The sequence below is a fragment of the Lemur catta genome, chromosome 6, assembly GCF_020740605.2.
Source record: "Lemur catta isolate mLemCat1 chromosome 6, mLemCat1.pri, whole genome shotgun sequence".
Taxonomy (NCBI): Eukaryota; Metazoa; Chordata; class Mammalia; order Primates; family Lemuridae; genus Lemur; species Lemur catta.
In genome coordinates, this window is record NC_059133.1 from 93,510,385 (window position 1) to 93,523,043 (window position 12,659).

Genomic DNA, 12,659 nt, shown 5'->3' on the forward strand with positions numbered 1-12,659 from the left:
TGGGAACCTACAGTGACACCTGATGAAGATATCTTTACAAAGCGTTTTCACGGATGTGGTCTCATTGATCCTCATGGCACCACTTTCCCCAGGTAGGTGGGCAGACATTGTTACCTCCATTTAATAAATAAGGAACTAACCAATGTTGCTCCATGTCCCATGATTGGCAGCAGAGCCAGGATCAGCGGGTGGGGACCCAGCCAGGCAGAGACTAGATGAGAACCAGGTGGCGGCGTTTGTGGCCAGGGCCCCAGTCAGGGCAGAAAGGCTGAGCACTTACTCTGAGGTTTGAGTTGGACAAGTAAATTCCCACGAAGTGGAAGGTTAGGGGCCAGTGTAGAACTCTGGGGTAAAGGGGAGGGTGACTGAGGAACGCTGAGCATTGCTGTGTCAGAGACTTATCTGTCCTGTCTCAACAAATCCTTACAGCAATCCCCTGAGACAGATAATCTCCACTTTGCAAATCAGAAAACAGAGAGGTTAGGTTATGTGCCCAAGACCACCTAGCTAAAAAGTGGAGCATTCTGAACTGCAACCCAGTAAAGTTGACTCCAAAACTCTGGGTCTTTCCGTTGCTGTTCCCTGTGGGCAAGGCCAGTGATGGGGGAGCAGGCAGGGGGCTTACTGCACCTTGGTGCTTGGTGGGATGTGGTTGGATTGGTGGGTTGGGGGCACAAGGCAGCTGATCTGGGAGTCCCGTGCCTCTGACTGGGCTACACAGAGTTAAAGAACCTTGGCCCCCTCCTCCTGCCCGCCTCTTCTGGCCTCCTCCTGTGGCTCTTCCTGTCCCGCTGCTGTTGCAACATCGGCCTCTGCCACTCTCTCGCTTCCCCTCCCACCTCCTCTCTCCTCTGCTTAATTCTCTCTGAGTGCTCGGGACTCAGGCTCCCGTTCTGGCCTTTGGGGTTTGAGATCACTGGGACTGGGTTGTGGTCTCCACCCCTGAATCTCAACCCCCAACCCCCCAACCCAAGGCACTTGGGACCTCCTGGACCGACCTGAGCTTCCTAGGACGTCGCTGCTGCCCCTGCTGCCGCCACTGCCCTGAGCCCAGATGGGGGAGTGAGAGGCCACAGGCGGCCGGACATGGGCCTCCCCACCGTGCCTGACCTCCTGCTGCCACTGGTGAGTACTGGGACAGAGGGAAGAGTGGGCTGATGGGCCAGGAGGTGCCGCCTGGTGTGGTGGGCCCGAGACTCCCTGCTGGGCCTGGCCTTGGCGCGAGCCTGGGGCCTACAGGCCAGCCTGGGCTTCCCCATTTACCTGCCTCAGCCGGGAAGGGAGAAGTTTGAAGGGGAGAGAGTGAAAGGAAATCCTGGCCCCTGACAGCCATGGAAGTTTGCGGGGTGTCTGTGATGTGGGGGCCGGCGATGGGCCGGGATGGGGCAGATGTGGTGGGCAAGGAAAGCAGTGGGAGAAGGAAGGTCAGTCCTCTGGAAGCCCAGACGATTGATTCGGCATTCCGTGCCCTGCTCAGCTGGCTGGCCCGGAGGGTGCTGGAGGGAGGAGAGGCTGCCCGTGGAACCTGGCCGACAAGCCCTGGAGGGGCGGGAGTTGGACGGCTAGCGAAGTGGGGAAACTGAGTCCAGGAGAGGGGTGGGTTGGTGGGGTAGGTTTGCGATGCTATGTGGTGGGGATATTTGGGAGTGGAGTGGGCAACTGGATGAGGACAGGGCAACGAAGTGGAGGGCGTCCCCAGCACCCTGGCCAGGCCCAGGCCTCCTGCCTGGGACTTTCTTCTCCCGCTTTCACCTCTGGCCCCGCCGCTAGGCAGGTGGCTTCTGTGAGGCTGACCCTTGCTAGGTGGCAGGCACCACCCCCACCGGGTCAGTGTCCCTCTGCCTGTCCTCCAGCTCCCCCACCCCCCATTCCTGAGTTTCTTATTCTACCACTCAATATGGGGAAGTTGGTAGAGTTGTTTTCGTCACTGGAAAATGTCCCTTTCTGTGGCTTCAGCCCTGTTTCAGTGTATCCTTGATCCTCCTCCATGTCCTGAAATCATCCTGTCCAGGTGCCCTGAGCCCACCTAGTTGGGTGGATTTTCCCTGCCCGTGTTGGCTGCTCAAGGTTGCGCCTGCCTCCTCCTCCCACCACTCCTTTCTCCCCTAGTCATCTCAAACCCTTTCTCTCTAGTCCCCTTGTGCCTCCTCTCTTCTCTGCTCTGGCCTGTCAGTCCCCAGGCAGCACCTCTGCCTGTCTGTCATGGTCTCACTCTTCTCCTTGTCTCACCTCCTGCCTCCCCAGCCCCACCCCTCTCCCCTCCCCCAGGCCCCCAACACCCGGCTGCCCTGGCATGTGGGACCTCTGTTCTGTCTTTGGGAGTAGATCACCTGGATTCAGGCCTTGGCTCCCTCATGTCATAGCTGCATGAATGTGAGCAGGTTCTATAACCCCTCCATGCCTTTGTTTCTTTCTCTCTAAAATGGACATCGTAGTCTGTAGTTCTGAAGATTAAATAGGTTGATACATGTTAAGTATTCATTCAGTTTATTAAATGCCTACTCTGGGCTAGACACTGTTAGGTGCTGGGATTACAGCAGTGAGCAAGATCCCTGCTCAGAGAGTTTACAGTCCATAGGGGAGTAGGGGACAGCAAACAGAAAGCACTCAGTAAATGGTTAGCCTTTATATTGCCGTTAGCAGTAGTCATAGTGGTAATTACTGGGTACTACCTGTGTTTGGAAAGCAGAGGGTAAAGGTAGCCTGAACAGGCAAAGGAAAGTGCCTGGGGACTGGGGTGCTTCAGCCTAGGTGGAGATATGACTCCTAAGGGACAGAGCCCGGCCTGGAGCTGGGGGAGGGGAGAACAGGGGAATGCATCGCCTGGATAAGGCTGTCCAGGAGATTTTCGATTTCTCACCGTCCAGTGGGTGATACCGAGCACACGGTGTGTGTGTTGGGGGAATGGGAGGTGTTGGGGGGAGTAGGGAAGAATGATACAGGAGAGAATGTGACAAAGCAAACAGGATTTTGCTGCTTTCAAAGAACATACAGTCTAGGAACCAAGACAGCATACAGCAAAAAATGATTTCAGAACAATCTGGAGGAGAATATCCACAAATGCATTGTGGGCCAGGCACAGTGGCTCAGGCCTGTAATCCCAGCACTTTGGGAGGCTGAGACGGGAGGATTACTTGAGGCCAGGAGTTCAAGACCAGCCTGAGCAACATAGCGAGACCCCATCTCTACAAAACAGGAAAATTAGCCGGGTGTGGCGGCGTGCCCCACTAGTCGCAGCTACTCAGGAGGCTGAGGCAGGAGGATTGCTTGAGCGCAGGAGTTTGAGGTTGCTGTGAGCTACAGTGATGCCACTGCACTCTAGCCTGGGCAACAGAGTGAGACTCTGTCTCAAGGAAAGAAAAAAAGAAGAAAAGAAAAAGCCTTGTGATGTGGTGTCCTGGAGCCTAACAGATCTTAATTCCAGCGCTCATCTCCACCAAATCCAGGCACTTCCTCAGGCTGTTTCAGGTGACCTTAGCCATGAGAGCACTCCCTGCATAGATCTTACAGATCTTAGGGCCTACAAATGACTGTCTTTGACCTAAATGAGAACTCTTGAGAGCACAAGGTGTGTGTTATCTGTCTTGGCATCCCCAGCACCCGTAGGGGACCTGGCACATAGACTGTGCCCCTTATCTGTTTTATGAGTGAAATAAGGAACAAGGTCAGATGGCATGAGGAAGGGAAAGCCTCATAGAAAAGTGGATTTGGGACTGACATCTGAAGTCACAGCCTGGCAGGGAGGCTAGAAAGGAGGGAGGCAGAAGGGACGAGAGACAGGTTTGCGGGAGAGGAAAAGAATGAGGAGATGGGATTTGGTGTTGACCGGTGGGGGTGGCAGGAAGCAGAGCACCTTGGCTGGAGTGGAAAGACCTTGGCTGGAGGAACACTAAGAAATGGGAATGGGAAAATTGGAGGGAGTTGGGGAGGGGATGGAGAAAGAATCTTGAATATGGTCCCAGGTAGAGGAATTCATTCATTAATTCACTCAGAAACTATTCTCTGAGGGCCTGCTCTGTGCCTGGACTGTGTCCACAACAGAAACGAGGTATCTCTGTAAGTGCTCATTGAGGTCATTTCCACGACCCATGGAAATGATGTTTGAAGTCAGGGCCTGGAGATGGAGAGGAAGATTCACACACCTGTGGGTGCAAGTCGAAGCCTGAATGCAGATAAGAAAGTACGTAGAATGGATTGGAACAGGAAGGAGCCTGGAAGGCACTTGCAGTATTGCAGGTGTGAGGTAATCCAGGGACGTGGAGAGGACTGAGAGATCACAGGGGAAGGACTAGCAAGATGAACTGGCAGACAGGTTGGCTCCGAGGAGAGAGGGTGGCAAAAGTCTTGGCATTGAGCTGAGCTCTGTGGATTGAGCCCGTAGTCCCAGTACTTGGGAGGCTGAGGTGGAAAGATTGCTTGAGCCCAGGAGTTTGAGATCAGCCTGGGCAACACAGCGAGACCTCGTCTCAAAAGCAAAGAAAAAAGATACGCTTTGGTGTGGATTTTTAATATTAAAAAAAAGAAGTAAAGTTAAAGAAAAAAGGTCTTGGTGTTGGTGCTGAGAAGTTGGTGGTGTGACATTTGTCTGGGCGAGGAGATTGATCGATTCTGTTTGGGACGTGTCAAGGGCCCGGGCAATAGCCACCTGAAGTGTGTATCACAGAGACCTCACGCTGCATTCTGCCTTGCTCACTTGCTGTGCTGCCTTCACTCTTCTGTGGTTTTCAAAACGCCCGGCTACATCAATTCCTGTTTATCTGCTCCTTCAGTTCTGGAGGCCTGGTTCTGGGTGCTGAGAGGAGACCAGGGAATGATGAGACACTGTCAGACCAAGACACTCTGCTCTCTTATCACATAGGGTTCACGGTCAACTTGGGGAGATCATACCTACTCACCCAAAATAACCATATTATGATAACAGCCAAGAGTAGATAGGGTCAATTCGTGTTATTCAAGTTCACCCAGGGCTTAGCCGTCTAATGATCTGGGGGAAGGCACGTCACCAGTGGAGGGCCTCCTGGGAGGGGGCTGGGGGCTCAGCTGGGCCCTCAAGTAGATGCTGTCCTGAGCTCCCCCAAGATCTTGACATTAAATGAGCAAACACATTTTAACTTAGTGAACACATTCATGCAGGGAAGGGAACAGCTAAGTGGGTCCATGCGAGGTGGCTGGGTCAGGGTTAGACCACAGGGTCGTCTCAGCTTCTCCACCCCACTCTGCAGCCCCAGCACAGGAAGTCACACTTTAAAGCCTCCCCTGGCGGAAGTTGTGAGGGAGTTGGAGGGGTGCTGGGCCACCCCCTCAACTGTCTCTCCACAGGCACCCCTGGCTTCCTGCCCTTCCTCTGCTCCAGACTGAGGTCTGGGCTCCAGAGCTCACCTGCTGTTTCTGGTCTGCTACACAATGCTGCCCTCCCCTCTGGGTGCCCACCGATGGGGGAGCCCGAGGGCCCTGGCTCCTGGGGGTCGCAGAGGGCTGGGGAACAGCTCTGGGCCCGGCGGACAGCCCTCTTGCCTGCCCTCTCATTCCTGGAAGTGGGTGTTCAGGGCTTTGGAGCTTTTCCTGTGCTGCAGAGGGCCCGGGGGGAGGGGGGCTGTGGAGACTCAGAATTGGCCTTATTTCCTAAGATTGCCTGGGGACCCCAGGGAGGCCCTCAGACCAGCCAGGCTGTGGGAATGCGGTGAACCCAGGGTGGGAGGGTGGCCTTGGTTTGCTTCCTGCTGGAACTGGGGAGTGCTGGGGGCCAGAGGGAGAGCCAGGGAAGGGGTTAGCAGTAGGAGACTTGCTGAACGGGAGGAGGAGCCAGCAGGCCTGTTCTAAAGGAAGGATGCTGTGGGGCGGAGGAACTGAGAGGCCCTCAGGGAGAGGTGGGTACTGACTTGGTGGGCGGAAGCCAGGGTCGAGGGAGACTTCCCTTTGGGATGGAGCGGGGAGAGGAGGCATTTCCTGGAATATGAAATATGTGGGCCTAGTGGGACAGGGCTCCATGTCCATGGCCAGGCTCCTTTATCGGGGAGGGGATGGAAAGGGGCTCTGAGAGGGGATGGAGGCAGGGACTGGCCCACAGCAGGAAGGGATCAGATGGGGTCCCACTGCTGGCTGGGCCCTTCTGCCTTTCTGCTGACTCATGACCCTTGAGGAGCTGGGGAAGCTGCTAGTTCCCGCTCCCTCCCTGAGATCTCCCTCCCTCTGGCCTGAGTCACTGGGGCGGAGCTGCTGGGAAAAGATTTCCCTTTCCCGGATCTGACTTAACCCCCAAAGTGCTGGAGAGGGAGGGGACCACATGGCCTGAGAAAGCCTCTCCGACCCCCCCCAAGGGAGGCTGTCCCTCACTAGTCAGAGGCCCCTGAAAATCTCCCTCCAAGGCTGTTCTACGACTGGAGCCCCCCATTTCTTCCTGACTCTGTCTCTACCTGTTGGCTTTGCTCCAAGTTCCCTGGAGGGGATTCAAAGTGCCAGTGACCTTAGGTGCTCCAAGCTCTTCTTCAGGGAAAGGAACCACACTTTCAGGATTGGGATGTTCTTCCCATAATCACCCCAAACCTTCCTGTTGCCCTGGAAGCCCCTGTCCTGTTCTCAGGGGAGGTAGCGCAGTGCTGGCTGGCGTGGGCTGGGGAAGGTCGCTGCCCTGCCCGCGGGGGCTGCTGCTCCTTTCTGTGTGCAGCTTCCCTTGTTTGTGGCTGAGGCTGGGGCTTCTGTACCTGCGCAGCTGCTGCTGCAGCAGCTCCCAGCGGGTGACTCAGGGCAAGACCAGACTACCTGTCCTTGTGGGCCGCCTGGCCTTCCTTTCCTGCTCTGGGGTTTCTGTGATCTGATTAGTCTGTTGCTCCCCAGTGTTGAACATACTTTGAGGACATCGTCTTATCCTTATGTAAAGTGGCTCTTATAGCAGAGAAAAAAAAAATCAAGGCCCAGGGAAAACCAGAAATGAAGCTGGCAGAGATCAAAGAGCAAAGTCTGAGTTGGAGCTAAATACTGACTCCTGGCTTTGCTTTCCCGGTGCTGAAGCCAGAACAGGGTAAGCCATTTAGCTGTTGTGGGCTTGGCCCGAGGCTGTAAGACATGCCTTCCAGAATGCCCTGGGGTGCAGAGAGCTTCAGGACCCCCTGGCACAACCCCAGCTCTGACCTGCAGGTCATTTGCTCCAGGTCACCAGCCTTGGCCAGCTCTAGCTGCGTGTGACCTGCCTGCTTTTACTCTCTCCTGCCCCCATCTCAACTTTGTCACCCACCTACCCCATCCGGGACCTCTGAACTCTCCCTTTTACTCCCCTCCCCATTTGCCCTTGCCAACCTGGGACGTCTATGTGAATGTTGCAGTGGAAGGGGATGGGGCACAGAGTGTGGGGGCAGGGTCCCAGTAAGGTTTGATACAAATGTGTAAAGAAACTCTTCCTTTTGCTCCTTCCCGCTCGCCAGAATGGTGCCCACAGGAACCTCAATCTGAGTTTTTCAGAAAAGTTTTTCGTTGTAGAACATAACCCAGGGGAGTGCACAGACCCCCTAGTTGTTCTCCGCTGTGAATGCTCACGAAGCGAACACACTGGGAAGCCAGCACTCGGGTGGAGAAACACCAACCCAACCTTTAGGGCTGTATGTTGCAAGAAAGGGCCATCATCGAGGTCACCTGCCAGTTCCCAATGGAAAAAGCATCCCTTGAACACCCAGCACTGTTAGCTGCCGAGGGGAACTCAGAGTCAGGGGAAAATGCAGCCGGGCCTTGGGACAACTAGACGAGAAGCAAGCACCAGGCCCTGGTGCCAACCGTCTGAGTTTCAAGGAAGAACTCCGAACTCAGTGAGCAGGGGTGGCCTGAGGAGAGTGTGTCACTGAGGAAGCACTTGAGCTAGGGAAGTTTTAGCTTTGCTGCCTCTGATGGTGTCTCCTCTATCTGATTCTTCCCCAGGTGCTCCTGGCTCTGCTGGTGGGAATCCACCCCTCCGGGGTCATTGGACTGGTCCCTCACCTCGGGGACCGGGAGAAGAGAGATAGTCTGTGTCCCCAGGGAAAATATAGCCACCCTCGTAATAATTCCATTTGCTGTACCAAGTGCCACAAAGGTAGGAGAAAGCAGAGACCCCGGATACCCTGGGTTACAGGCCCTGATGCTCCCTTTGCTTGTTCCAGATGTCGTTTCCTAACTTTGCCGCGCTCCTGGGCTGAGGTTTTCTCCCTCCTTCCTCTCCTAGAGGCTCGGGGAGTTGGTTCTCCCCAGCGAGGGGCTCCTTCCCTGAGCTCTCACCTGAGCCTAGCCCTGCTCCCTGATTCACAGGAACCTACCTGCATGATGACTGTCCAGGCCCGGGGCTGGACACAGACTGCAGGGAGTGTGAAGACGGCTCCTTCACCGCGTCAGAGAACCACCTCAGACACTGCCTCAGTTGCTCCAAGTGCCGAAAAGGTGAGTGCGCGTGGTCGGAGGGTCAGGTGGGTCTTAAGGGGTGTGTGTGCAAATCGGTGCATACGTGGGGCAGTGTGCTACGCTGTGTGTGCTACAGAGACACACGCGGGGGGCCGGGAGGATCGGGAGGGCACACAGGGAAAAGGTAAGTGGAGTGAATGTGGGAAGGGGCACGCAGGACTCATACCCCATCTCCTCTCCTCACCAGAAATGGGCCAGGTGGAGCTTTCTCCCTGCACTGTGGACCGGGACACCGTGTGTGGCTGCAGGGAAAACCAGTACCGGAGGATTTACGGGAATTCCAGGAGTGAAAGCCTTTTCCAGTGCCTCAACTGCAGCCTCTGCCTCAACGGCACCGTGCATCTCCCCTGTGAGCACGGCCCTCCTCACCCCTGGGTCGGCCCATCTCTCTGGAGGAAGGTCTCCACTTTTCTGCACGCCTCCTCCATGAGGCAGCACTCCCTTTCCTTCCCACTCCTGCCCCCTACCTCCCCTTCCTCAGTCCTGGGATGCACAGGCGCCTCCTTTAGCCAGGCTGCTCTTCTCTCCCCCCAGGCCAGGAGAGGCAGAACACCGTGTGCACCTGCCACGCAGGGTTCTTCCCAAGAGGAGACGAGTGTGTCTCCTGTAGTAAGTGAGTATCTCTGCCAGCTCCTCGGCACTGCGTGGGGGTCGAGGGGTGGGATGGGGTGGCTGTGGCCAAGAGCAGGGCAAAGGAAACACCCCAGGGTGCTCAGGCCCCTACTGGCTGTCTGAGTGGGAGACAATCATTAAGATACCAGTCTCTCCTCCTCCCCCTCAACTTGTTCCTCAAATCTTAAGGGGACTTAAGGGGACTAAAGATCACACCCCAAGGACCTGCAGTCCTTCTAACTTAGATATTCAGATTCTTGGGCGATACGGTTTAACATAGTTCATTGATTCTAGGACACACACTCTCACATCTCTGAAATGAGACTGCATGTTCCAACAATTGATGATCTGTCATGGTTTAATTGGCAGCTTTGTGTGTGTCTATGTGGTATGTAAACAATGGTGCCTTTTGTTACTGACGGCATCTGAGGTTGGATGCAATATGGTTATTTCCTCCCCAGCCCCTTTGACCAGGCCTCCTCACTCCTGGCTCTGCACAGGCTGTTCGTGCACATTCACTTGCAGAGAAACTCTGAGGGCTCTTAGAGTTGAACTGACCTGGGTTTGAAGCCCAGCCTAGCCACTGTGTGACCCTTGGGCAAGTTCCTCAACATCTCTGAGCCTTATGATTCTTACTTTTAAAGTAAGGATAGTGACAGTCATTTGGTGAAGTTTTGAGAACCACAAAAAACACCTATAACAGTGTCTGACACAGAGCTATTTATTTTCTATTTTTTCCACTAAGCTTCATTTCTTCTTGAAAGTGCTTTTACGTCCATCCCATGTGGTTCTCTTCATGAACTTGGGAGAAGTGCCCCTCCTGCTTTCAGATTGCTGCTGAGAACTCACCTTCTCACGGTCCTTCCTGCTGCCCCGCCCCGCCCCGCCCCTGCATGAAGCTCTCATCCCCCCACACTGCCTAGTGACAGCTCCCAACTCGGGAAGGTGGGCTGGTTCCAGAGCGCTCTCTGGCTGCCCCTATTGATATGTTTTTATTAATAACATTTTCACATGCATGTTTGACCCCTCCCCAAAGTCAGGTACTGTAACTAGCAGTGTCATTTGAGAAAAAGCTCTTTAACCTCTTTGCCACAGGATTCTCGTCAGTAGACAATGATAAAATGATTCAATAACAGCTACCATTTATGGAACACTTACTATGTCAGGCATAATTATCTTACTTAATGATCTTTGTTGTACTCATGAGAAAACTGAGGCTTAGAGGTTAAACGCCTTGCTTAGAGCCATACTGCTAGCCAAAGAATGAATTTTTTCCTTGACTGCATTTAACTTTTTTCTATACAGCCTTTTAAAAAGTCTTTCCAATTCTAAAATTAAATGCTTCGGTGATTAACTGTTTCATTTTCTTTTGCATCAGTTCCTGAGATAGGTTAAATTTCAGTAAAAACATTTGTAAAGCAAAGGATGTCCAACAATCTGTGGCTTTTTTCTGTGTTCCTCCAATGGTGGGGCTCTGCTCACCAATGCCATCTCTTCTTTTAGCTGTAAGAAAAACCTGGAGTGCACGAAGTTGTGCCTACCCCTAACTGAAAATGTCACGGGCCCTCAGGACCCAGGTGAGGAAAATGCCTGGGTGCCTGTGCCTGCCGACACCCTGCCTCACCACCCTCCCCTCCACCCACCCACCCCTGTCCTCTGACGGGCCATCTGCTTGGTCTCCAGGCACCACGGTGCTGTTGCCTCTGGTGATCGTCCTTGGGCTTTGCCTTTTATCCCTCCTCTTCATCGGTTTAATGTGCCGCTACCCGAGGTGGAAGCCCAAGCTCTATGGCATTAGTGAGTGGGGCCCTTGGGAGGGGAAAGGTGCTGGTGGGAATGTGGGAGGAGGTGGGGATGTGGGAGGAGGTGGGTGGGTGGAGTGGATACCGTGGAGGGAGGTGAGGAGTGTCCCCTTAGTTCCCTGATGAGGACCCTGTGGGCAGGAGGTGGCCTGGACAGCTGGTGAGAAGTCATGCAGTATCAGTAGTTCTCTTGTCCCTGGGGCCACATAGGCCCTGAGGCATGTCACCACAAGTCCCCATTGCCAGCCCCAGTACCCCGTGCCAGGGCTGAGAAGGGAAGTGAAATTTACTATGTCTTACTTTTTTTCCCCCTCCCCCTCAGTTTGTGGGAAATCAACACCTGAAAAAGAGGTAAGATGAAACCAGGCACCTGTCCCAAGTCCCCCTGCCTCTTCCTTATAATCTTGCAATACCCAAGTCGCTTGGAATCACCCTTCATCTCCGCAGCTTCCCGAATTCCCTCTAACCCCAACCCCCGCTTCCCCTACTAATGCTGTGCCTTCTCTCTTTCAGGGGGAACTTGAAGGAATTACTACTAAGCCCCTAGCCTCAGCCCCGGGCTTCAGTCCCACCCCGGGCTTCACTGCCATCCCCTGTTCCACCTTCACCTCCAGCTCCACCTTCACCCCCAGTGACTATTTCAACTTCACGGCTGCGTCACTCCCCAAAGAGATGGCCCCACCCCACTTGGGGGCTGAGCCCATCCTCCCCGCCACCCCCATCCCGACCCCACTTCAGAAGCGGGAGGACAGCGCGCAGGCGCCACGCGCGGACGGTGAGTTTCCCCGGCACCGACGCTCCGGGGGCGCGGGCGGAGGGTGCGGGGTGCGGGGTCGGGGTGCGGCCGCCGCCCGCGGCTCACCGACCCGCGTCCTTCGCAGCCGACCCCGCGACGCTGTATGCCGTGGTGGACGGCGTGCCCCCGTCGCGCTGGAAGGAGTTCGTGCGGCGCCTGGGGCTGAGCGAGCACGAGATCGAGCGGCTGGAGATGCAGCACGGGCGCTGCCTGCGCGAGGCGCACTACAGCATGCTGGCGGCCTGGCGGCGGCGCACGCCGCGGCGCGAGGCCACGCTGGAGCTGCTGGGCGGCGTGCTCCGCGACATGGACCTGCGCGGCTGCCTGGAGGACATCGAGGAGGCGCTGTGCGGCCCCGCCTCCCTGTCGCCCGCGCCCCGCCTGCCCCGATGAGGGCACGCCCCCGGGGGCGGCCGGAAGGACGGTCCCGCCGGATGTCCTCGGGACCCCTGTTTTTTCCTGGAGAGGAAGCGTCTCGGAGGGGCAGGCGTGAGCCGGCAGCCGCTTACTTGGCGTCAGCCCCGCGGTGTACATAGCTTTTTTCAGCTGCCCGAGCACCGCCAGGAGTCAGCGGGTGCGCGGGAGGGAGGTGCGCTGCGGGCCGTGTGTGCGGAGAGGCGGAGCGTGCCAGCCGCCCGAGCCGGTGGCTTCGGGAACAGGGGACGCTATGCCTCAGACCCGTCTTGGGTGTGAGGGCCCAGCAAGGCTGCTGGGGGGGACCCTGGTTAGTCCCTGAACCTTTTTCACAGTAGATAAGCAATCTTTTTTTTTTTTAAATCAATTACGTTACACTAATAGAAACTTGGCACCCCTTTGGCCCTTGCCGGGACAAGCACAGAACAGGCTGAACTGTCCCAGGGCAGGGGCAAGCACGGACCAATGGGGCCCCGGCTGGAGCTGTGGACTTTTGTAAATACACTAAAACTCTGGAATTAAAGCTCTGTCCCTGGAGGGAGTGGTCTGTCGGTGGGAGGCTGGGGCAGAGGCGAGATTCTGAGGAGTGGCATGGGAAGAGCACTGAGCTAGGG

General features: G+C 55.6%; 1 protein-coding gene across 1 annotated transcript; it reads left to right on the forward strand.

Moving 5' to 3' along the window:
* The first annotated feature begins 794 nt into the window (after positions 1–794).
* Positions 795–12,582, forward strand: TNFRSF1A (TNF receptor superfamily member 1A). The gene is made up of 10 exons (XM_045554542.1): positions 795–1,125; positions 7,906–8,059; positions 8,272–8,400; positions 8,609–8,770; positions 8,956–9,034; positions 10,537–10,610; positions 10,717–10,830; positions 11,158–11,186; positions 11,349–11,610; positions 11,717–12,582. The coding sequence occupies exons 1-10, from the start codon at positions 1,087–1,089 to the stop codon at positions 12,022–12,024; spliced, it is 1,350 nt and encodes a 449-aa protein (XP_045410498.1). The 5' UTR covers positions 795–1,086; the 3' UTR covers positions 12,025–12,582.
* Positions 12,583–12,659: the final 77 nt, after the last annotated feature.